General features: G+C 39.5%; 1 protein-coding gene across 2 annotated transcripts; it reads right to left on the bottom strand.

The window, feature by feature from the left end:
* Positions 1 to 1,891: 1,891 nt before the first annotated feature.
* Positions 1,892 to 25,498, bottom strand: LOC105471571 (TNF receptor associated factor 6). 2 transcript variants are annotated; one of them, XM_071074876.1, is made up of 7 exons: positions 25,408 to 25,498; positions 15,926 to 16,243; positions 12,401 to 12,551; positions 11,020 to 11,178; positions 8,855 to 8,926; positions 6,472 to 6,549; positions 1,892 to 4,549 (listed from the first exon to the last, which is right to left on the bottom strand). In XM_071074876.1, exons 1-7 carry the CDS (start codon positions 25,425 to 25,427, stop codon positions 3,737 to 3,739), a joined length of 1,611 nt encoding a protein of 536 aa, XP_070930977.1. In that variant the 5' UTR covers positions 25,428 to 25,498; the 3' UTR covers positions 1,892 to 3,736. The 2 variants fall into 2 exon arrangements, with proteins under 2 accessions (XP_070930977.1, XP_011722422.1); XM_011724120.2 differs by lacking the exon at positions 25,408 to 25,498 and adding an exon at positions 24,155 to 24,386.
* Between the last annotated feature and the right edge of the window lie 1,112 nt (positions 25,499 to 26,610).

Below are 26,610 nucleotides of genomic sequence, written 5' to 3'. Positions count from 1 at the left end.
CTGTCAACCAGACTGGAGTGCAGTGGCATGATCTTGGCTCACTGCAACCTCTGCTTCCTAGGTTCAAGCGATTCTTGTGCTTCAGCCTCCCAAGTAGCTGGGATAACAGGCATGCATCATGACACCCGGCTACTTTCTGTATTTTTACAGAGATGAGACTTCACCATTTTGGCCAGGCTGGTCTTGCACTCCTGGCCTCAAGCAATCTGCCAGCCTCCACCTCCCGAAGTGCTAGGATTACAGGTGTGAGCCACTGTGCCCAGCCTAATGGTATTTTATATAAAATAATGAGTAGACCTTGAAGCAAGCCCAGAAGAGAACAGTGTTGGTACATCCAAGCAATTGTTCCTCTGTAAAAAGAATGTATTCTAATTGTACACATAATTCATAAGCATGCTGTTAGTTTATCTAAGACTTACTGGTATAAAAACAGTAATGGAGAATTATACTGTGACCTGTATAATTTTACAAGGGTCACAAAAATTAATTGCTAGAGATAGTCCAATAGCTCTGTATTAGTTCATCATTAGGATAAAAAACACCTGCCTTCATTCTGTTTCACTTTTTTCTACTCTTTATCCCCAAAATAAAAGTTAAATCACATTGTAGTATACTAATAAACAATCTTTGCTGCCAATAGATAGTAACAAACTACCAAACTTCCAATCAACATTCGGACTTGTTTGCCAATAGCAAAATATATGACATACAGCAAGTTTCATCCAGCATTGGGTTGGATGCTGGGCACGGTGGCTCATGCCTGTAATCCCAGCACTTCAGGAGGCTGAGGCGGGTGGATCATCTGAGGTCAGGAGTTCCAGACCAGTCTGGCCAATATGGTAAAACTCTGTCTCTACTAAAAATACAAAAACATTAGCTGGGCGTGATGGCAGGTGCCTGTAATCCCAGCTACTTGGGAGGCTGAGGCAGAAGAATCTCTTGAAGCCGGGAGGCAGAGGTTGCAGTGAGCCATGGTCGCGCCATGAGTGTCAGAGTGAGACTGTCTCAAAACAAACAAACAAACAAATGAAAAAAGCAAAAAAATCACTTGGTTAGACATCTCTGGAAAAAGAGGAAACAATTTCTTTTTAATTTAGCAATGTCCCAGAATGATGCCAAAAGATAAGTATGTTAAAAGATGGTTAGTAACATACAACATAAAGCCCAAAGGCTTGTACACCCAACTGAGTGAAACTAGCATGTTTAAGAATGGAGTAGGAGACTGGGAAAAGATAAGGAAGAAACCAACTTTCCAGGTTAAGGCTTAATTCTGATTGAAGTCAAAAGTTTTATTTGGAATGACAGCTTGACTCTTTTACTTTGTAGTCACGATGAATGACCAGCATAATATAATGGCTGGTTTATGACAAAATGCCAAATGTTGGGGGTTAAAATTGCTCATTTTATTTAAGATGTGACCCAGCTGACAGACACTAAATTAGAGGAAAGTATCAGTGTCAGCCAAGAATAAGTTAAAGACATTTTCTACTGGCAAAATACTTTAGTAAGTATTGTCAGTGTTCTGGCGCTTGGAACTTAATTTGAGACAGAATGTTATGGCTGGAGGGGACTGTAGAAACATCTAGTCCAACTCATTTTACAGATGGGAAGCTTACTAAAAACTGAAATTAGGCAAAACAAAAAAAAATTTCTTTTTTAAAGACTTTAGTAGAAAAAAATAGTATCACCAAGGCAGGAAATGACTCCTCTTTGTACCTAATGCACAGCCAATGCTTTTAATAGAAATCTGACCAGGAAGTTTTTAAATATCATTTCCTTTTTTGAGCTGGGGGCGTGGAGATTGAACGTTTTGCGGCAACATTTAATTCTCTGATAAAAGTACACATTTATTGTAGAAAATGTAAAAAATATAAGCAAGCACAAAGGAAAATAAGCCAACAAAAAGTTTAGTATATTTCCTTCAGGCTTTTTCTATGCAAATACAAAACTACTACTGTTTACTTTTTAAATGGAATTTGACAATTATTTATTCATTGTAAAACAATCACAGGAACAGCAGCAGTGTGGGTTTCCCTAGGTAGAGGGTGGTATGCAGTGATTCTCAGGAGCTGGTTGGAAGGCACAGCTGAGGGACACAAACTGCCAGGAAATAATGTGGTAACTAGCCATGAGCTTGTGGTACTAATGGTGGCATGGGGAACAAGGTCTCTGCTTGACTTTTATTTTCACTCCATAACAAACTCGCCAGATCAGGAGCAAGGGTGGGTGGGGAGGGAGAAGAGAGAAAAAAGCAAAGGGAAAGTTCAAAACGACACTCGCTGGGGCTGAAAACCACACTCCCCAGTAGATGAGGGCCTTGGCTTTCTCTTGAAATGAAGGCTGATCTAGAACGCTGGCTGGGGACCCTGATTTGGCCTCTCTGGGGATACAATGTTATCTCTCGTTACCAGACAACTTTAAATGGTGGATGGATCTTTAGATCCTTTATAAGCTTATACTAGTTGCGGGTCTCCCTGAGAACAATTCCACAATATTTTATATCTATATAATGGCCTTTAACAAATACATGGCACACAAAAAAATCATCTTTCCCTATTAGGAAAATTTGGCTACTTCCAGGATTCCACAGGATCCTTCTCAGAACCTGCAGTTGTTAGGCTACAGCAACGTACTCAAGCTAAGTTGTGATACAACCACTATGACTTCTAATCTTAGTTTGGTGACCTCTTAGGTATCGCCAATCATCTCCCAGGTTTTAAAAAATTCTCATTATAGGAAATCAATTTTGTTCTATTTAATTGAACTAAAACAGAGGGTATTCGAAAGAGCTAAAAACTTCTGGCTCACATAGCTTCTGTCACCACCACTGAGATGCCACATGGGCTGACTACTTGAGTCACTTTTAATTTTTATGTTGCTGACTGTGTGTATCTCCTGTCTTGTAAGCATTAAACAACTGAAGACATATGCAGAGCTGTGAAATTCACTCTGCACTGAATAGACAAAAAGGGTTACACAGCATACAATAAGCACTTGGTATCCACATGGTTCTCAGCATTACAAACTCTGGGGAAGATGCTGCTTCGTAACCTCAAGGAAATATGTAAGCAAGGCATAACTAACACTTAAACAAGTATTCAACAGACATGTTTACACTAAATAAGTAAGGTTATATTTAGGGTTTAAACTCATCCCTGAATATCCTTAGTAACAACCTGGAGGAAGAACTGTGGTGAATGAGAACTTAAGTTTTCCAAGGATTATGGTTCAAATCCTCTGAAATCTATAACAGGTTAAAAAAATGAGAACTCAACTTTCTAGAGCAATAACTCTTCTCGAGGGCACTAGCACAAGGCGGTAGTGATTTTCACATTTAATATATTACATATAATACTATAAAATAGACTAAGTTTTAAGGAAAGTCCATTATTATTAAAAGTTTAGTACTCTTGAGTCTGGGCTTTCTGACAATAAAATACACCAGAGCAAAAGCCCAAGAAAGCACAACAAAGAGGTATACTAATTGACAAAATAGCTGCTGCAACATGCCACAGGCACTTCAGACCTAACCATTTCTGAAAAAGCATGGAACGTGTGGATTCCCAGGAAAAAACTGCCTCAGATCATTTGTAACAGGAATAGTAAGTGACCTCTCTAACAACACTCACTAGTAGATACTACATCTTTCCTGCGGCTCATGTGCATGTTATTGAGAACAGGGCAAGGAAAGGCACTGTTTTCTCCAGGTAGTTGTTTTTGAACAAGTGAGGGCAAGCTACACCCCTGAATCAGTACTTCGTGGCTGAAAACCCTCCCTCCGAAGGCTACCCATGTCAAAGCGGGTGGAGACCTCACAGCGCACTAATAATGTGTCATCCTTAATGAAAGTTCTTTGTCTTAGGGCTTCCAGATGCATGAAAGTTACATAGCCAAAACCTTTTGGGTTCCGTGGGATTGTGGGTCGCTGGAAAGCAAGCAGGTCTGGTTTGGCATCCATTATCTCTTCATGGTTTTGCCTTACAGGTGCTTCGGACTGATCAAGAATTGTAAGGCGTATTGTACCCTGGAAGGGCCAAGGGAGGTGGCTGTCATACTCTCCTTGCATCGTGTGGACAAAAAGGGATATATAGTTCGCACAGCGCTGAGCAGTCGGTAACTGAAGGTGCAAGCGCATGCAGAGTTTGTACCCGGGTTTGCCTGTGTAGAACCCAGGGCTATGAATCACAACAGGTTTCTCCTCTTCTTGACATTTCAAATGCATTCCAAAGTTGCCAATCTTCCAAATGTAAATTCCATTGCACTGCTGTGCTTCAATTTCAGCAACTTTGTCCTCAAGGGTTCGAATGGTTCGTTTGAGCTCACTTACATACGTACTCTGAGTTTCCATTTTAGCAGTCAGCTCCCGGATTTGATGGTCTTGTCTTACAAGGCGACCCTCTAACTGGTGGATAGTTTCCTGGAAATTCCGGACCTCTGAGACATACCCAGAGTCGGGTATAAGGCTCAAACTATGAACAGCCTGGGCCAACATTCTCATGTGTGACTGGGTGTTCTCTTGTAGGTGGCGTGCCAAGTGATTTCTCTGCATCTAAAAATCGAGCACAAGCCTTAGATTGGGAACCGATACTGTGAGGAGCAAGAAAGGGACCTGGCCAGGTCAAATAAGAGGTTTTCAAGTAGTCACACCCCTTCCCTCAATTCTCTACCATTTTCCTTTGCCTTCAACAGATTTTTGATCCAATGAGGCAACTCTGCCTCTTAGTTCACTGAAAAACAGACTATCTGATGACTACTCTCCCAGCTTTCACTCATATACATCTCCCTCCCACCTACAAAAAATGTATTTACACACATCCTTCTTTTCTGACTGAGATGCCTGTCCTCTCCAAGATTAACATTCCACCTGTGCGCTAAATGTCACCTGACCTGTTGCAACACCCCAGAGATTTTACTCAGTGATTTTTCTTCATCTTCAAACATCTCTCCCTCTTTAGAATACAATTATTAAAATCTTTCCCATTAAAAAAGGACAAACTTCTCTGAAGATCTTTTGTCTCTCCAGTTAATATTAATACCATTTTCTTTTTTTTTTTTAAAGTCAAGAATATAGTCTATCTGTATCGTCTGCAATTCCCAGTATACAAATCTATTGCAAATTGGATTTTTTTCCTGGCACCACGCTATTCTAAGGTCATTAAGAACATCCTATTATATGAAAAACATTCATAATGCAACACTTTTTTATTATAAAAGGTCACATAGTCTTTAAAAAACCTAGAAAATATAGATGACCAAAAAGAAAGTATGCTACCTATTATCTCTCCTAACTTCCATTAACATTTTATTTCTTTCAAGTCTTTTTCTCTAAGCACAAAAATACAGAATTTTTCCACAAACTATAACCATACCATTTTGCTCATTTTATTTTTTTAAATTATTAAATGTATGTTTGTTATACATAAGTCAGGAAAAAAAAAAGTATAATGGAAAAGCAAAAGTGTAACTGCACTCTCCAAAAAGAAAGACATAACATAAACAATGATCCATCTCAGACATTTGACACTACTGATCATGAATCTTGAAAGTAATTTTGGAGACCATAATAATACTTTCTCTTTGCCTGGTTCATCTGTTTCTTACACTGTTTGTTCATGGCTCTTTTCCTTGGTGTACTTCTCTTTCCTGTACATACTCTATCTGATCTCAATCACACCTTCCATTATCACCACAAATCACTTCCCCAAAGCAATACTTGAGTCCTAATTTCTCTTTGGGGCTTAAGACAGCACAGAATGCATGTCAGTCCTCTCCACCTGTTCCCTAGCTGGGTGAAGTCATATCTGTAACTCAATTCATTAAAACAGATTTTTCTTTTTTAAACTCCACCTCCAATCAGTTCTTCCTGTGTTCACTCTTTTTTGCCGAATGGCCCTTCCATCTACCCAGTGACAAAGGCCAGAAACCAAGAGTCATTCTAGATGCCTCCCTCTCCTTTACTCATCACATTTAGTTAGTCACATAGGCAATAGATCTTCTCTCCTAAATATGTACTGTCTCCTAGATCTATCTTCGCTGTCATCACCATAATTCAAGCTGTCTTCACTTAAGTATTTCCAACAGCTCAGGTACTAGTACCCCCACCTCCACCTCTACCTCAAATCATCTACATTGCTACTGGGTTGAACTAGCACAACACAAACTAATTGTAGTTCCTCAAATCACCATGCTCACTCTCTCTCACTGGTCTTCTCTCCCTTGTCTTCTTGGAAAACTATTTCACCTGTCAAGATTCAGCCCAAGGCATCATGTTTTTTCAAGTCTGTCTGAATGCTTTAGGCATTGCTAAGTATGCCTTTGCTTCTGCTCATGGCATCCATGAATAACTCTATTATATAACTTATTACACTGCTTTATAAACCATTTACATTCTTGTTGTTATTCTCCACTACATGATGTAACTGAGTATTTTTTTACTTATATTCAAGAACTAAAAGAAAAAAAAAATCTTACCTTTTCATGGCAACCAAAAGTACTGAATGTGCATGGAATTGGAGCTGTAGGGCAGTCTAGATCATAATGATTAGGCATCTGAAATCCAAAACAAAGGCTGAAAAATCCTCCTTGCATATCATGTTCGATGCAATAACATTTAAACTGTATTGTCAATGGCTGCTTTTGTACCACATTGGCAGTTGAATAGGTGCAGCATAAACCATCACCCACAAAGATTAAAATAACATTTACTTCCAAAAGTTATAGAGAAAGGAAATATCAACATCTCATCATAACCCCTCCAATTATTCAAAATTCAAGAAAATGAATTTGTTCCTCTTGCTGGGAACTGGCATCCTCTAGTGGCACTTTACAGAAAAAACACCTGACAACAGCTACAACTGCAAACTCAATCGACTCCCACTACGGTCTAGGCCATTTAATAGGAACCAGTCAACTGCATGCACTGAAGCCACTGACTACACCCATACTTTCCTCATGACCACCTTTCAAAAATCATCTTAACTTTTGTTAATCTGGGCATATGTTAGTTACAATGGGGAGACTCAGATGTTAGAAGGTACTTTAAACACATTAATAAAAGCTCTAGAGAAAGTCTCAGTTCTCGATGTTGGAATCTAAGACACATTTTCTAAGGTAAGATCCATTATACTCAATCATATTTTTTAAAAGAGGTGCCAAATTCCCTTTAGAAATTTAATTTAGCTATAGTTGTAGATATTTCAAACAGAAAGTACCGGAGAGACCATTTATTATAATTCAATCCTTCACTTCTCAAGAGGGAACAGTGCAGAACAGGGGTCAATAAAATTTTTTGTAAAGGATCAGATAGTAAATATGGGCTGTACTGCCTCTGTCCCAAGTATTAAGCTCTACCACTGTCATATAAAAGTAGCCATACACAAGACATACACACATGGGCATGGCTCTTTCAATAAAACTTTACAAAAACAGGCAGTGAGACAAATCTAGGGGGCAGGCCAGTTTGCTGATCCCAGATCTATTTAGAATGTCAACTTGTTAAACATGAGAGGGCACAAATAAAACCAGTTAATACAGTTTAAAACTAGGATGAAAACCCAGGTTTTCTGACTCTTAGTCTAGGGTTTTTTCCTGTATTTTCTTTTGCTGGGTTTTAATTTGTTGCATGGTTTCCTTTAAATATTAAAAGAGAGCAAAAAGGAAAATGAGTTAGGACTTCATTAAGCAAAAAAGTTTAACACCTTCAAATTAAGCCTTTGTTGGAAAAATTAATAGACTGGCAACAAACCAATGAAAAAGTTTTAAGGTTAACAAACTTGTCCAGTGACAGGTTTGGCTTGCTGCTTCTCAGTAAGGTATGTCAATAATCTCTGGGTTTACAGGTTTCATGGGTATATAAATATTTAATGGTTAATATTCATGTTTTGTGGGAAAACTCCCCAAATGTCAGAAGATAGCAATCAGATGGAATTTTCCTTTCTCTACTAATAGTCAAAACAGTCTTTGGGCTGGGCTTGGTGGCTTGCACCTGTAATTCCAGCACTGCAGGAGGCCAAAGTGGGAAGATTGCTTGAGCTCAGGAGTTCGAGATCAGTCTAGGCAATATAACAAGACCCCATTTCTACAAAAAATCTAAAAAAATAAAAAATTAGCCAGGCATGGTGGTGCACACCTGTAGTCCCAGCTCCTTGGGAGGCTGAGGGAGGAGGACAGCCTGAGCCAGGAATTTGAGGCTGCAGTGAGCCATGACTGTGTCACTGCACTCCAGCTTGGGCAACAGCATGAGACTCTATCTCAGAAAACAAAAAAACAAAAAAACCCCACCATATAATTTTCTGTTACAGTTACTACTTCTAATGATGCCTGATTGGTGGCCCACAGGACAACTGAACAGAAGGGCTACAGGTCCTGAAAATCTGAAAACTTCCCTGTATGCCTCAGGGATTACAGCTTCAATTAATATTCTCCTACTGAACAGAACTACTTTCCTTTATTTCATTGTTCTTTCTTATTCTTTCGGCCAATCTGTGGACACTTGAGAGCCTCATTTCCCTGTGTGTAAATAGATATATATCTTAGTTTTTCTTTCTATAACTGGGGACCCTTACTTTTGATTATTTTTATCTTAAAATTGGTTTTGTTGGGAATTTTTATGAATATACAAAAGCACAGGTATTATGTTAATGACTTAGGAATTCTAAGTACTTAAAAAGGGCTGGATGTTTTGTTCTTCATTAAAGTATTTATTACTTATATTAATTAATATAAAAAATTTCCACACAGCTCTAATACTTCTTCAATCTGTATTTCTTTGCCTTATTGATTTAAATTTTCAATTAAAAATCCTAACTTCTTTAAGCTGTTTATGAAAATAATAATTTATGAAAATGAATAATACCTGTTCTCTGATGAGTATAGTATTGCAGTATTCACAGATGACATTTGCCAAAGGACAGTTCTGGTCATGGATCTAAATTTTATTCGAGAAATATAATTAAAGCATGAAAATATCTGAAAAAGTGAAAACAACTAATTTTGATAAAAAGCAATTTTTCACTATAAACAAATAAGGACATCAATTTGTATAAAACAAAAGTGAGTGAAAGTGAGAGTAATATATAAAGGATATTTTCTTTCTCTTTCCCAGTGTAATAATGAGATTCATTCAACCTTCTAGCTCTTTAAAAGAGCAGGGTAGTATATAAAAAATAATTTTTCCAATTCCTTCCTTTTATCCTGAGGCGGTGCATCTGTAACTACTTTGGACATCATCTGCCGAGGCTATAATTCTCCAAAGGCAATCTTTTTCCAAAAATTTTCAGCAGCAGAATGACAATTTAATTAAAATTTCTTGTCAGTAGAGTTAAAGAACAAATCTTTTATTAGGGCATGAGGATTTGGTGCTCAGGTTCTCAGATGCCCCACAAGGGTGAGCCTTATTTTCTAGAATATAATGACTTTAGTTGACGTGCTAAGAAATAATTAGCCTTCCAGGTTAAGTCAATCTAATTTACTAAAGTTTAGAAAGAAGTTGTCGGGCTTGGCGCGGTGGCTCACGTCTGTACTCCCAGCATTTTGGGAGGCCAAAGCGGGCAGATCACCTGAGGTCAGGAGTTTGAGACCAGCTTGACCATCATAGAGAAACCCCGTCTCTACTAAAAATACAAAAGTAGCCAGGCGTGGTGGTGTAGGCCTGTAATCCCAGCTACATGAGAGGTTGAGGCAGGAGAATTGCCTGAACCCAGGAGGCAGAGGTTGCGGTGAGCCGAGACTGCGCCATTGCATTCCATCCTGGGCAACAAGAGCAAAACTCCATCTCAAAAAAAAAAAAAAAAAAAGAAAGGAAGGAGTTGTCATTTTACTCTGATTATGACTGAGACTTCTCTATATTTATATCAAGTTGGCTGACTTTTTTTGAATATTTTATCAATGTAATGGATATAATACACTTGATCTCAAAGTAGGGAAAAACTGCCAATATGAATTTATAAAAACTGTAGTTTAAGGATGTATCTAAGTAATAGAACAAAAGAACATAAATTATATGTAGGTTATTTTATAAAAGTATACATAGGATAGGGATCAAGGGCTTAGATTTCAGTGTTAGCTTTTTTATTGGCAATATTAATACAAGTCTACTTAATCTATCTCAGTTTCTGAATATAAAAACTGTCCTATAATCATGATGCTGTTAGGCACCATCAAGTTTCTTTTTAAAAGATAAACTTTTTGCCTGGTCTGGTGGCTCGTGCCTGTAATCCCAGCACTTTGGGAGGCTGAGGCGGGGGGATCACCTGAGGTCAGGAGTTTGAGACCACCCTGACCAACATGGAGAAACCCCATCTCTACTAAAAATACAAAAATATTAGCCAGGCATGGTGGTACGCGCCTGTAATTCCACCTACTCAGGAGGCTGAGGCAGGAGAATCGTTTGAACCCAGGAGGCAGAGGTTGCGATGAGCTGAGATCACACCATTGCACTCCAGCCTGGGCAACAAGAGCGAAACTCCATCTCAAAAAAAAAAAAAAAAAAGGATAAACTTTTAAATTTAAATATAACATACAAAATGAGAAGTAAATGTAAATACATTAAATACATTATATATACAGCACGATGAAGTATCATCGAGGAAACAGACTTTGTGGGTTTGATTTATTCTTCATAATAATTATAACCCATTCTCTTTTTCAAAATAATTTTGTGTAGATCTTATGCAGTAATTATTCTACTTGTTTGTCTCCAATCCAAAATTGGTCATCAAAATATCACACGGGAAAGCTGATCGGCATATGCCTTTCCTAGAAGTTCTGTTGCTTGCCTATCTACAATAGTGATAACTAGTATAAATGTTTTTTAAGAAAGACATGCAAATACAAACTCTACACTTACAAACTAAAATGGCTTATTGAAGCTTCTTTTCTTAAAAATCATTTTTCCCAAAATTGATAATATAGACTCAGAGTTGGAGTCACATCCTTATCTACTGCTAACCCCCTCAAGTACACATTGAAGAACAATGTTTTACGAAGTAGTGAATTTAACAACTCCAAGTTAGTACATGCCTCTTTATCTTCAAATGCCACTAATGCAGCACAGTTGTCACAAGAAACCTGTCTCCTTGGACAATCCTTCAGAATGTGAATATTAATATGGAATTTTTGGAAGGGACGTTGGCATTGGGGACAATCCACAAGAGCAAACTCACAATGTGCTTGATGATCCTATAATAAAAAAATAATAGATTAGTATTAGCCAACTCTGAAGTCTTCTACATATAATCTCTCCTAATAATATACTGTTCTCTTTCAGCAGGCTACTGAACCTACTTTGTCTAGTGCACACCACAGAACCATTCACAATGTGAACGTCTTTAGTGAATTTTTTCAAATGGTCATGGATTGCAAATTTATACAAGAAATGTGAATTCTCAAGTTCATGCATCCAATTAGGGTAGAGAGTTGGAAAGAAGTCAGATTTCCCATTTATCAATTTATTACTGTGTCGAAAAGGCCACTCTCTTTTAAGAGCTAGTAAGTAAAAGGAGCAAGTAGCATAGCTGTCTTAAACATTTAATTTCAAATATAACATTAATAATATTTAATTTCTGGTAAAAATCACCAAGTTAATAATTGATCTATTTAGTTTAAAAGCAAATTATTTTATAATCTGATTGTTTCAGTTAATCTCAAACTATAGGAGTATTCCATTTAGTTCATAATAAAATGCACAATTTAAAAAACAGAAAAAAGTATAATGAGGATACTGAGATGATTACTTGGGACTTAGTGCTTATTTCAAAATGACAAAAATGAAGTTTTAAGATTAAAATATGACACTTGTATTTTCTTTTTTGAGACGGAGCCTCACTCTGTTGCCCAGGCTGGAGTGCAATGGCGCGATCTTGGCTCATTGCAACCTCTGCCTCCTGGTTGCAAGTGATTCTCCTGCCGCAGCTTCTTGAGTAGCTGGGATTACAGGTGCATGCCACCATGCACTGGCTAATTTTTGTATTTTTAGTAAGAGACGGGGTTTCACTATATTAGTCAGGCTGGTCTCGAACTCTTGACCTCGTGATCCACCCGCCTCAGCCTTCCAAAGTGCTGGGATTACAGGGGTGAGCCACTGTGCCTGGCCGACACTTGTATTTAAAATGCTCCTCAGGTTTACTGCAGATAAAACTCACCAAAAAAGCTTATGAAACAATACTGATTTTTTTAAAAAAATTACTGCTAGGCAAAGCCAGAGTAGATAAAACAGTATATTTCTGGTTTCTACTTACATTTATATTCAATAATTAAAGGACTGGCATTAATTCAGCAAGAATTTATTAACTAATCATCATATGCTAGGTACTGGCAATACACAGATGGACATAGCAAAGTTCCTATTCTGTAGGAATTTCCTTTCATACATGCGCTAACAGCTAGAAAAGAACTTTAATACCTCAAGATGCCTCAGTTCCATCTTATGCAAACAACCTTCATTTGGACACTTCACCATCAGAGAAAGAATCTCACGTTTTGCAAAATTGTCTGGAAATAGTTGATTTTCCAGCAGTATTTCATTGTCAACTGGACATTTGTGACCTGCATCCCTAACAGAAACAAAATACACACAACTAGATTTAAATATTCACTTTAGAAAATCCAAACAACTTTAATTCGCTATATATAAATTCTCCATTTACTGTTTCAGAAGGAAAAAACAATTTAACACATTATGTTGCACATCAACAAAATAAACTGTTCTTTTATGAAATGAGTACAACTAGCAGCATATTGATAGCCTATCAAAAGCAAAGGGATTTTTATACAGTAGGATAGAGTCCAGCTTTTTGAGACAAATTAGCTGAGTAAGGTATTTTGATTGGTATAAAATGAAGTGCAAGTTAAGAATGGGAATTTTGGCCGTCTGGCCTCTGTGTTGTCACACCTATACAACACACTAGAAAGATGCTCACAGTGCTAATAACATGTCTATAATGCAATTGCTCAGTCATAAGTAAAAATTTCAGCACTTAGCAGTACCTCCATGAAGTCACATTTTAAAGTTTACTCTGAAATAGTCACTATAACACTCCAGCTAACAGGCAACAAAAGTCCTCCTTTATTTGTATGTCTAGGGTCCAATGTGACAGAAAGTTAAAGGACCTCTATGTCCTGCTTCTCAGTGGTTTATTCTTTCTTATGCTGGAAAACACTATCCTCAGGAAAAGACAATGGGGTTGTATTGAGATGCACTTTGATTGCTTGAATGACAAACTCAATGAGAAATTTCAGAGCAGTTCCTTTAAGAACACTGGTGCTAGGTGTTCGTTTTTAAAAAGCTTACGGGGAGACAGAAAAAAAAAGCCTCAGACTTCTTTTTGTGGGTTGTATTTCCTTCTCAGACCACTGTCCCACTACTTTCACGAACATCTTGCTATTAAAAAGCTGCTAAAGGTTAGCTACCTTCCTGGGCATGGCTGACACCTGGTAAAAAACTACATTTCTACCTACAGGAAAATCAATGATCCATAATATGCTACCATTTTACCTAAATACAACATAAATAAAAATAATTATACACAGAAAAAAAAATTGAGGCTGGGCACAGTGCTCATGCCTGTAATCCCAGCACTTTGGGAGACCGAGGTGGGTGGATCACTTGAGGTCAGCAGTTCAAGACTAGACTGGACAACATGATGAAACCCCATCTGTACTAAAAATACAAAAATTCACCAGGCATAGTGGCATGCACGCCTGTAATCTCAGCTATTGGGGAGGCTGAGGCAGGAAAATCACTTGAACTTGGGAGGCAGAAGTTGTAGTGAGCCAAGATTGCATCATTGCACTCCAGCCTCTGCATCAAAAAAAAAAAGTTGTGCCTTTAATTCTGCTCTCATGTATAGAGCGGTCGCAACTAGGGGCAATTTTGACCCCCAGGGGATATTTTGGGACTTCTAAGTGCAGGAAAGGATGATACTAATAGCATCCAGTGAGCAGAGGCCAGGGATGCTGCTAAAGATCCTACAACACACAGGACATTCTCCCATGACAAATAATTATCCAGCCCAAAATATCAATAATGTTGGTCAGGTGCAATGGCTCGTGCCTGTAATCGGCACTTTGAGAAGCTGAGGTGGGTGGATCACGAGGTTAGGAGTTCAAGACCAGCCTGGCCAAGATGGTGAAACCCCATCTCTACTAAAAATACAAAAAATTAGCTGGGTGTGGTGGCGGGTGTCTGTAATCCCAGCTACTCAGGAGGCTGATGCAGAGAATTGCTGGAACCCGGAAGGCAGAGGTTGCAGTGAGCTGAGATCGTGCCACTGCACTTCAGCCTGGGAGACAGAGCAAGACTCCATCTCAAAAAATAAAAAATAAAATAAAATAATGTCGAGGTTGAGAAAATCCACCCAAAATAGATCTTGTAAAGTCAGCACTGTGTAATACATTTTTCCCCAAAATTGAAACAACAGACATTACCTTTTGTGATTTAAATTAAGCCAAGTCCCGAGTATGGATGTAGTTACTCTTAAATTCAAATTTTATAGAAAAGTTAATGTAAAACTTGGCAGATAAAAACTTTTTGGAGACTAACAAATTGCCAGGACAGACTTACAATGAATTCACTAATATAACTAGATGGCTATTTATTGAAGAACATAAAATCTGCCCCCCTTCATCCAATTTTTTGTCCTGTATAGGAATCCTTAGTCACCTAAAAAATTCCTATGTACTTTTGAATTACAGTAAAATGTATCTATTTCCATGGAAATTGCAAGTACTTTCATTCAGTTAAAGCAACCACGATTTACTGATCATCTACTATGGGTCAGGCACTATTTCCAGAACTTGGGAAAAATCAAGAAATAAAACAGACCTAAAATTTTGCTCTCAAGAAGCTTAAATCCAGTGGGGCAGACAATAACCACATAAATTATTTGGTGCTTTAGAAGGCAGAAAGTGCTAAGGGAAAAAAGAAAAGTAGAGCCAGGTGGAGAGATTGGGAGTGGCTGGCAAGAAGGGTGGAACCACACTGTGGTATAAACAGGGTGGTGAGGGGACCTATGAGAAGGTGACATTTGAGCCAAAGAGGAGGAGTTAAGAGGTTAGCTGTGGCAAGAGTGTTGCAAACAGAAGAGCTAAAGCCACTCACCAAGGTAGGAGTGTGCCTGACACGTTCAAGGAATAGCAAAGAGGGAATGAATGGGTAGAAGGACAAAGAGCACAGCAGAAAAGAGGTCAGGAAATGAATCATGGGCCTGTTATACAGGGTCGTAAGGAGTTTAGTTTTTACTCCCAGATACCCTGCTACAATGGTCTGAGCAGAGATGACACCATCTTACTTATTTTACTAGGTTCACTCTGGCTGTTGTATTGAGAACAGCCTGGAAGAAGGCAAGAATAGAAAATAGGAGGCCTGTTAGAGAGCTGGTGGTGATTCACAACAGGATGGTGGTAGAGGCAGGAAGTGAGTAGGGACTGGATTTTGGATATATTATGAAGGTAGAGCCTTCAGTTAATAATTTCTTTAAAAATACTCGTTGACCATACACTTTAGGTAACAGGCAAGATTTAACATGCCTAAAATCACAATAACTGATTGCTTACAGTCAGTATTCTTTGTGTGGTTGAGATTATCCTTCTCTAGTAGCATCATAATTTAAGGTACATTTAAAAAATACTATTTTCTTTAAAGCATAGAGTCACTCCCCAGTCTGCATTAGAACTGCTTTAAGTAAAAGTAGCAGATTATTTACTTATTTATTCAAGGGTCAAGAGAGGAGGAGATTCAGGTCACTTTTCACACAACAGTGGAAACTGGGATAAGAATCTAACTTTCTCAATTTTCTGTCCATTGTTCTTTTTTCCTAAGTAGCTTTTTATGTGTAAGACTACTTTTGGGATGTTCCATGTTCTATGTAATAATGTTCTCTGCATCTGGTTCTGTTATAGGACACCATTCTTTCTTACGCTCACGTACCTTATTGATTTTATGATGCAGGCTTTGCAGAACCTATGGCCGCATGGTGTTTGCACTGCTTCTCGTAGTGCCATCAAGCAGATGGGGCATTCGTACTTGCTTTCCAGGGGTGGGTCAAACTCTACATCATATCCCTGGATGTCCTCCATAAATGAGCTGGAGAGGTTTCCCGTGCTGGCAGTTCCACCCACACTATCATCTTTTGTTGCAGCGCTACAGGAGCTGGCCATGGCCACACAGCAGTCACTTTCAGACTGGCTGGATCCACAGCTGTTTTCACAGTTTAGCAGACTCATAGTAACTTGATTATCACTTGCTCTGTAGAAACAACAAGAAAAAATGCCTTTATAAGAAACGCACACACTCACACCCCACACATATATATCATAGCTTATCTATACAAGTCACTTTTTAATTCATGTACCTCAGCTGTATTGTTATTTACAGAAAACTTTTAAAAGTGTTTTGAGCTTTTTCACGACTATTGTAAGTTACCTGATTCTCTCTTTCAAAATATACATTATTATTTGTGCAAATCACTTGGAGCACACAAAGAAAGCTAGGTCCCTTCAGAAGTTCATGATCTAGTAGAATGACAGCATATAAAGTTAAAAAGGAGAAGCACCTCAGTTGTAATATTCTTCTATATCACAATTATCTGTTTACATGTCTGTTTCCTGTGATTGAGCTAAATATTTTAATTTCCATTTCCTCAGTACTTAGCACAAGATTTTTCATCCAGTAAGTGTTCACTAAGCATTGCTAAAGAACTTATCCATGTTGTTGAAGTTCCTTCAAGTATCCTGAGCTGAAGGGAATAGTATGGCTAGCAGCTCGGTGCCAGGAAAAGCAGTACACAAGCAATCAGGTGATCATGTGCCACTATCAGACGCATGATTAGAGCAAGCTACTTAACCATTTAGATCTTGGTTTCTTTTCTAGGTCTAAAATTCTATAAGGACTTCTAAATGCTCAGTGTGGAGATTTCTATTAGGTATTAAAAATAGAATTGAAAAAGTGTACTTTTATGTCCTTCTGCCTTCCGTCAGGTCAAGTGACTATGTTTCATTATTAATGACTGGAAAAACAAGTGATGTTTTGTTTGCCTATGGAAAACTATTGGTTTCATGAGCAGAGGAGATATTGGTATTTACAAGCAAGCAGCTAATATGTAAGAGCAATTCACAGCCCATGTAACCACATCTGTATTTTAAATAATTACTTTTGAAAAAAATTTCTAGTATGTGCCAGATATCATTCTAGAAACAGAATGTAGGCCTCCAGTCATATTCTCCTGCTTGTCTCACTTTTATGTAAAATTCCTTGCTGCCACTGCACCAAATCAAAGATTAAGACAGTAGTACTCAATCCTTTTACCACTACAAATACCTTTTTATTCTTTTCAGAGATTCTCAGTAGCACTTGATGACCACCTACAATGAGGCACTATTCTGGCTGGAAAGGCAGTGCTAGTAAGTGGTGATGAGCTCAGGTGCTGGAACTGAGTGATATGAATTCAACTCTTTTCTTCCATTTATGAGCTGGGCAAATTATATAACCTTTCTGTGCTTCAATTTTCTCTTCTGTAAAATGGTTCTAACAATAAAATCCATCTGAGTTACTCAGAGGATTAAATGTGTTAATATGTGCAAAGCACTTAGAACAGTGCCAGTCAGTAAGAATGAGTTACTACAACAACTTCATGTAGTATTTTACTTAAGTTTTGTTGTCGCCACTTATCAAAGTGGTAGTTATGGAGCTTAAAAGGTTAAGCAACTTACCCAAGACTACCCAACTAATAAGTAACAGAGTTGGGATCAGAACCCAAGTCTACCTGACCTTGGAGCTTTGCACTTTGCACTACACTACTTTTATCCATGTTTTGACCAATTTGTCCATGAAGCTGCATTTATAATTTATTTGCCTTTACTTTATTACACTAAAGTGCTGGCCACAGCTACTATTAAACATGGTCTGTCCAGCACTACTACACTAAATTGACAGAATTCCCAAGAATCTGCAAAGAAACTTGGCATGTAGTTTACTTGTCTAGGTTTTTTTTTTGGAGACAGGGTCTCACTCTGCTGCTCAGGCTGGAGTGCAATGGTGCAATCTCGACTCACTGCAACCCCTGCCTTCTGGGTTCAAGCAAGTCTCCTGCCTCAGCATCCCCAATAGCTGGGATTGCAGGCGCCCGCCACCACGCCCAGCTAATTTTTATATTTAGTAGAGACGGGGTTTTGCCATGTTGGCCAGGCTGGTCTGGAACTCCTCACCTCAAACGATCCACTTGCCCTGGCCTCCTAAAGTGTTGAGATTACAGGCATGAACCCCCGTGCCCGGCTGTGGTTTATTTAGTTTTGATACAGTATGCCCTAAGTTAAAAATAGCTCCCATAGCCTTGCTATATCTGATGTGGACTCCTAGGGAAGGTTCATACAGATTGAAAGGAAGCAAACAATGGCAAGAGAGCAGAAAATAGCAGAACTAGTCACTACAGCTGAGTCATAAAATAGGGTATAGGGCCCCCTTTATACCTTCCAAATCTGAGGACAAATGATGCTGTTATGCTACACTAGGGTATATATCCTTTGTTATCTTTATTCCCATATATGGGCATACTCAGACAGTTTCGGTTCAGTTCCAAACCATAGCAATAATCCAAATACCATAATAAAGCAAATAATACAAACTTTTTGGTTTCCTAATACATATAAAAAGTCATGTTTATACTATACAGTAGTCTATTAAGTGTGCAATATTATGTCTAAAAAGGCAATGCATATACCTTAACTGAAAAACACCTTATTGCTAAAAACTGCTAGTGATCATCTGAGCCTTCAGCGAGCTGTAATATTTTTTGCTGGTAGAGAGTCCTGCCTCAATGTTGATGGCTGTTGACTGATCAGGTTGGTGATTGCTGATGGCTGGGGTGGCTGTGAAAACTTCTTAAAATAATACAACAATGAAGTTTGCTACCAAGAAGTATTTCTCTGTAGCATGTGATGCTGTTTGATAGCATTTTCCCTCAGGAGAACTTCTTTCAAAAATAGCGTTAATCCTCTCAAATTCTGCCACTGCTTTATCAACTAAGTTTGTAGAATATTCTAAATCCTCTGTTGTTATTTCAACAATGGTCACAGCATCTTCACCAGGAGTTGATTCCATCTCAGAAAACCACTTTCTTTGCTCATCCATAAGAAGCAACTCTTCATCTGTTCAAGTTTTACCATGAGACTGCAGAAATTCAGTCGTATCTTCAGACTCCACTTCTAATTCTAGTTCTCTTGCTATTTCTACCATATCTTCAGTGACTTCTAATGAAGTCCTGAACCCCTCCAAGTCATCCATGAGGGCTTCTTTCAAGTTCAACTTCTTTCAAACTCCTGTTAAGGCTGATATGTCAACCTCCTCTCATGAGTCACAAATGTTCTTAATGGCATCTAGAAAGGTGAATCCTTTCCAGAAAGTTTCAATTTACTTTGTCCAGATCCATCAGAGGACTCACTCTCTATGGCAGCGATAGCCTTATGAAATGTATGTTTTAAATAATAAGACTTGGAAGTCTAACTGACTCCTTGATCCATGGGTTACAGAATGAATGTTATATTAGCAGGCATGAAAACAACATTAATCTTGAACATCTCCATCAGAGCTCTTGGGTGATTAAGTGCATTGTTAATGAGCAGTGACATTTTGAAAGGCATCTCTTTTTCCTGAACAGTTCTTGACAGTGGGCTTAAAATATTCAGTAAACTACGCTATAAACAGATACACTGTCATCCAGGCTTTGTTGTTACCTTTATAAGGCACAGGCAGAGTAGATTTAGTATAATTATTCAGGCCCTAGGAGTTTCAAAAGTGTAAAAGAGCACTGGTGTCAACTCACAGTCACCAGCTGCATTAGCCCCTAACAAGAGTCATCAGCCTGTCCTTTAAAATTCTGAAGTCAGGAACAGACTTGTCTATAGCTATGAACGTCCTAGGTGGCATCTTTTTCCAATAAAAGGCTGTTTTGTATACACTGAAAATTTGTTGTTTGGTGTAGCCACCTTCATCAATGATCGCAGCTAGATCTTCTGGATAATGTGCTGTAGTTTCACATCAACACTTGCTCTTTCACCTTCCACTTTCATGTTATGGAGATGGGCTTCTTTCCTTAAATCTCATAAACCAATCTCTGTTAGCTTCCAACTTTTCTTCTGCAGCTTCCTCACCTCCCTCAAACTTTACAGAATTGAAGAGAATTAGGACCTTGCTCTGGATTAGGTTTTGTCTTAAGGAAATGTGGCTGGTTTGATCTTCCATCCAGACCACTATAGCTTTCTCCGTATCGGTGATAAGGCTGTCTCACTTTCTCATTAGTGAGTTCACTGGAGTACCACTTTTAATTTCCTTCAACAACTTTTCCTTTGTATTCACAACTTGGCTAAACGGCCCATTTTGGCTTCTGATGTGCCTTCTTCAGTAAGCATAATTATTTCTAGCTTTTGATTTAAAGTGACAGACCTGTGGTTCTTTGGTTCACCTGCACACTTAGAGGCCATTGTAGGATTATTAATTGGTCTAATTTCAAAACTGTTGTGTCTAATTTCAATATTGCTGTGTCTCAGGGGAGTAGGGAGGCCTGAGGAGAGGGACAGTAAGGATACCAGCTGGTCAGTGGAGCAGTCAGAGCTCTCATATTTATTAAGTTCACCATCTTATATGGGTGTGATTCATGTACCCCAAAACAACAATTACAATAGTAACATCAAAAATCGCTGATCACAGATCACTGTAATAGATATAATGAAGTTTTAAATATTGCAAGAATTACAAAAATGTGACAGACAAATGCAGAGTGAGCACATGCTGTTGGAAAAATGGCATGGAAAGACTTGTACAATACAGGGTTCACATAAATCTTCAACATGCTGAAGAAAAAAAAGCAGTATCCGTGAAGTGCAAAAAACCAGTGCTATAAAATGAGGTATACGATAGACCTCATTTTATTTTTGTGTCCAATTACTTCCTTAGGTAAATTTCCTAGAGGTAGAATTGTTGGATCAGAGGGTATGTAACTTTTTAAGCTTTCTGATAGATAATCCTGGTTATCCAATATGTGTCAGACATTCTAATTTCCACTCCCACAGGCATGGTATATATGCAGGAGTCCATTTTTCTCTACCCTTGACAATATTAGGTATTGAACCATTTTTTTTTTAAAAGTAAAATCACTTTTGAGAAATTAGTATTTGTTATTTGGTTATAGGACATATATCCAAGTGCTGGCCAGAAGACAAAGGCAGAAATTACGAAGCTAGGTGTATCTTTTCTTTTCTGCCCAAACGTCCAGTTCAAAATTTAGTTTATTGGACAGTCTATACACTGCCTGCTTCCAATCCAGTTCAAAAGGCTTGAAGGTCTTTAGGTTTGAAGAGACCTTTTATAGCTAATGTGTTCCTAAGAAAATCTGTCTAATCAATTATAATTCCTTAAAAGGAACTCCACTGTGGGAATGCAGTGTGACATAAAAGTGAGCATATTCAAAATCTATTTGCCTTCAAGTTTCACATTACTTTCCATGCTTTAAGAAGCAATCCAGAGCTTTCTATTTTCCAAATAAACTTTTATATGGTCACCCTTTAAGTCCATAGTATATAGTTCCATGTAATTGAACATGAAGGAAAAATTAAGTTAAAAACAGTTCTTGACTGCCATTTAGCATTTTTGTTTCCTCTTTCTTTGGTAAGTTAAAACATTTTGTCCCTTTAGTTTTAAGGATCGCAATGAGTTAAGGAAAAATCACCTTTCTAACTTAATTATAATGATAACTAATACTAAGAGAAGAACAAAAAGTGCTTTGTGTCAGTTACAGAAGTAAATAAAAGATGATCTGGCATGCATGCAGAAAATATTGTGCTCTATCAGGATTTTTTTTTTACTTTTTAACCTCCTACTGTGTCATAGGAGCTGCTACAAAAGCAGGCTGGAGATAGAACTTTGATTTTACATAAGAAAGAATATGTTTCTGTAAAAAAAAAAAAAATATATATATATATATATATATATAAAATTTTGTCAGGATCCTGCTCTATTGCCCAGTCTGGAGTGCAGAGGCACAATCATGGCTCACTGCAGCCTCCACCTCCTGGGCTCAAGTGATCCTCCCACCTCAGTCTCCCAAGTAGCTGGGACTACATGTGTGTGCCACCAAGCCTGGTTAATTTTTGTATTTTTTGTAGAGACAAGGTTTTGCCATGTTGCCCAGGCTGGTCTCAATCTATCCTCCCACCTCAGCTTCCCGAAGTGCTGGGATTACAGGCATGAGCCATTATGCCAGGCCTAAAATAAAAATTTCTTACAGCCTCTATTCTACTTACTTACGTGGCTTTCTACAGGAATTAATAAAGGGATGGAACAAAGTATAAATTGTTCCTTAACTTGTATGTTAAGAGTGTCCTGATTGTAATTCCCTTTTGCAGTTGTGAAATCTAATAAGCACTACCTTAAATATTGTGGAATGTAACTACTGCTAACTTACTTCAACTATAAAATGAGTAGTACTGAAAACAGCCTTGTCATAAATCATGATTTAAATTCACAAATTAGTGTCTGGGTGTACATTATCATCAAAGGAGAATACTGTAAAATGTCTTGGGGGAGGGGGAAGTAGGATGATGTACAAAATGTTAGTCCTCCAAGGCAGATGCTAAGGAGATACGAGCCAAGTTAAAAGAAGTCAACGGGTTATGTCTTAAATGAGTCAATTTTAAGTCAACTGAAATTCATACATGAGTAAACATGTAACTTATTAAAGTAAAAACCATGTAAAGAAAATAGGAGAAATTACCTTTAATTTCCTACTAGCTTTAGAAACAGAAACTGTTTACCAGCTTCTTAAATTTCTAAAGTGTGAAGAAGTACAAATGTACTCCAATGGCCAAGAGATGCTGCAAAATATTCAGCTGTTGTGCCTTAACTTTGAATCCAAATTCAAGGGGCATTCCCCTTCCTGGGCACTATTTATTCTGCTCCAGGAGGCAAGGATTTGAACTTCTCTCCAAATCTAAGTGGCCAAAAGTTTATCGGCATCATATGCCCAAATTTATCACAGAGAAGACCTCATGTTACAATTCTGAAATACTGTGGTGCATGCAGGCTGAATCTCTGAGGTAATCCTGTACCCACCACATGCCCGACTCCTTCCCAGAGTCACAAAAGAGGCCACATTGTTCTTACCTAGACCCTCAGCCTCAAAATCAGAAAAGCCCCTCTCCCTTCCCTAGCAACCAAAAGAGAATGAATGAAATGACAGCGGCCAAGTTCACAAGGCCAACACAGAATTTCTTTACCAGTTTTTCTCGTTTCTATATGGAACCTGTGTAACAAGACATTCAGAAATAGTAATCTGCTCCCAGAGAAAGAAACAATCAAATACCATACAGCGAAGCTGCTAATACTTTAGGTGCTTTCTGTTCACATTCAAGACAGTCCTAACTCAGCTGGAGTTCCCCTAAAGCCAAATACTAGGAACAGCTTTATCAACCCGGCGTCTGGAACAGTCGCTCGAACTACCGACTGTAGGGGTGGGGGAGGAAACATTCGTGTCATCTGAGCCTTTTTTTTTTTTTTTTTAAACTCGCTGCCTGAGACTTCTATCGAGTTGAACAGGGAATCCGAAAATAGCTTTCCCATGACAGTGACAGACGGAGTCGCCAGGAACGTAAAGGATTTTTTAAAAATTTAAGCAGGTGTTTGTTCCAAGGAGCGGAAAACTGCAGGAGGCAATTTCCTTATCTGGGAAGGGGAAAAAGCGGAGTGAGCGGAGCAAGGTTGAGGAAGGCGACGTGCGGTTTTTTAGGAGGTAGAGTGAGCGAGGAAGAGGAGGCCTGGGGAGCAGAGGTCAGGGGACAGGGAACGGTGTCCGCGACCTGTGGGAAGCGTGGAATCAGAGGCGGCGTCCCGACCGGCGGGAAGCCAGGGACAGGGAACGGTGTCCTCGACCAGCGGGAAGCGAGAGGACAGGGGCGGCGTCCAGCAACCTGTGGGAAGCAAGGGAGCAAGGGCGGCGTCCTTGACCTGTGAAAAGCGAAGGGACAGGGCAGGCGTCCCCGACTGGTGGGGAGCGAGGGGACAGGGACACCGTCCCCGACCTGCCAAGAGCGAAAGGGCGGGGGGCGGCGTCCCTGACCGCTGGGAAGCGAGGCTGCGGCCGCCAGAAGGAGGCGCCTGAAGGAGACCCACCACTCAAGTGCGCAGGGAGGCCGAACCAGGCGGGCAGGGCTCCCCCCGAGCCGCACGACTCCGCTCAGCCAAGGTGCTGGTAGAGGACGGATACAGACACTGCGCGCCGAGACGTGGCTGCTTGGACGTCAAACTCTGGGTCTAATGGGCTCCGTCGCCATCTCTGGGAACCATCCGCAGGCCAAACGCCAGCTGCGGACGCCACTGCTTCCGCCTTCTCTGCTGGCTGCGGGGAGCGAGGGGCAGGGAGCGCGCGGGGGAGGAGACAGAGCGGCCGACTTCGGCGAGAGTGCCCCCTGGCGGTGATCCTCCAGGCGAACTGTGGCGCGGGCCGGGCCGGGCTCACCAGCCCCGCCGCCTGGCTTTCTTCCAGCTCGCGCGTCCCACCTGGGAATTCGTTGCGCCGCACAGCCAAATCCGAGTATGTCAATGGGTGTGTGTTGGAATAGGGATGGCGATGACAAGATCACTCCCCGAATAACTTAATTTGGTGAGCAGCAGTGACAGTAGTAATCCCAAATTGCGCTTTTATAGCACTCCTATAGCAGGAGAAAACCCCAGCTGGGCTAGATCGCTTGACCTTCAGGAATTCTTAAATCCCTCCCCAGCTCCACCTTCCTTGCCCAGGAAGTTTCCGCGATCCATAGAACTCTATTATTACCTGCTCTTCCCCTTCATCCGGTCCAAGGGAGTCAGCCCTTGCATTAAATATTTCTTTGAATTTCCTGCCAACAACACCAGCCCTTTGTTTTTCTCTGTCATGGGAAAGCTATTTTAAATTCCCTGTTTAACTGGTCATAAACGTCTAGGGAATGTACCACGCATTTGCTGGAGAAGCACAAAAGATTTTCATCCACCTCTGCGTATTTGGTTCATCGTCCACCTCTTAGGAGAGGTTTTCCAGGATAGTGGTCGTGTGTATGTATCCTGAAGCCAGAATGCTTGGTTCCAATCCAGTTTTTCCCTTAATAGATGTGTGATTCAGGTAAAATACTTAATCCGTACTTGTTTCAGTTTCCTCATCTCGTATTAACATGGGGATAATAATAGTATCTACCTCATAGTGTTGTTGGAAGGATGAGATAAAATATGTAAAGAAGTTATTTAAAACTATCTGGCCAGGCACAGTGGCTCATGCCTATAATCCCAGTACTTTGGGAGGTTGAGGCAGGAGGATCACTTGAGGCCAGGAATTTGAGACCAGCCTGGGCAATATAGTGAGACCCCATCTTTACACAAAATTTAAAAATTACCTGGGTGTGGTGGTGCACATCTGTAGTGTGAGCTACTCTGGAGGCTGAGGTGGGAGGATGGCTTCAGCCCTGGCAATTAAGGCTACAGTAAGCCATGATGGCACCACTGCATTCCAGCCTGGGTGACAGAGTGAGACCTTGTCTCAAGGAACAAACAAACAGACAAACAAACCCAAAACTATGACATAGTATGGGCTCAACAAATGTTACCAATACTATATGTCCTACTTTCTGGCTGCCAATATTCATTAAAAATGCTTATTTTTTTAAAGAAGAATTTATCCTTGGTTCTCAGGTTCTGTCAACCCCCTTTTAAAAAGATTGTATTTTGAAATACTTAAGACATAAAAAGAACACAAACATCTGTGTGCTCACCACCCAGCTTTAAAAAATAAAACATTGCCAGCCTTTGTGTATCGCTCCCTAGAAGCTCCTATTATAAAATTAAATCTCTTATGGGATGGAAGAAAAGATCATTACATGAAATTGAGAGCTGGAGAAAAGGAAGAGCAAGAGAATCAGAGTTCCCTCCACTTCTTCATGTGAGCTCTGGGGCAGGTTACATAACCTCCATGAACTGCAATGACCAAAAACCATAAAAAAGGGGATAATGTCTACCTTACCAGGCTTTTGTCAGGATAAAATAATAAAAATCTATTGTGAGAGACCCCAGCACTAGCCTTTCAAAAATATTAGGTGTTCTGTGTATGTTTCTTTACGTCGTTTTCATAAGTGCCTTCAAGGGGCCTTTTCCTACGTCTTCAAATCCAATTTATTCAATATAGGAGAGAGTTTTAGTGCTCATCCATGCCTTGGGCACACAGGAAACTTACAAATACCATTTCCCTTTGCAATCAAGCAGGGCCATGTGACTAGTTCTGGCCTGTGCACTATGAGGAGAAGGATGCATATCATTCCTAGGTCAAAGCGTTTTATTTTCATTGCAAGACTCTTTTCCCCGTGTGCAACCAAGAAGCAAAGGGCAGCTACAAGAGGGAAGAGATGGATCACACAGTTGATGTATAAGGGCAGTTGCCTTGGAAAGTCAACCCACCTGCATTGGACTGCATTGGACTTACATGAGCAAGAAAACCAACGCCTGTTATTGGGATTGTCTTTTCTGCTGCATAGCTAAGCCTACTTTATGCACAGTTCTTTCTTGAAGTCTTTCCTGATACTAGAAATAAGAAAGCCAAAGTTCTA

The sequence above is a fragment of the Macaca nemestrina genome, chromosome 12 (genome assembly GCF_043159975.1).
Source record: "Macaca nemestrina isolate mMacNem1 chromosome 12, mMacNem.hap1, whole genome shotgun sequence".
NCBI classification, from domain to species: Eukaryota; Metazoa; Chordata; class Mammalia; order Primates; family Cercopithecidae; genus Macaca; species Macaca nemestrina.
The sequence above is the reverse complement of the archived record's forward strand: the minus strand, read 5'-3'. Positions and strand labels throughout refer to the sequence as shown.

Coding starts and splice junctions, on each gene's coding strand:
- LOC105471571 (XM_071074876.1), bottom strand. CDS start 25,427: ATGTGCACCACCACACCCAG. Junction 16,244..25,407: donor ATGTGCACCACCACACCCAG/GTAATTTTTAAA, acceptor TTGTTTCTACAG/AGCAAGTGATAATCAAGTTA. Junction 4,550..6,471: donor CTTTTGGTTGCCATGAAAAG/GTAAGATTTTTT, acceptor CTCGATTTTTAG/ATGCAGAGAAATCACTTGGC.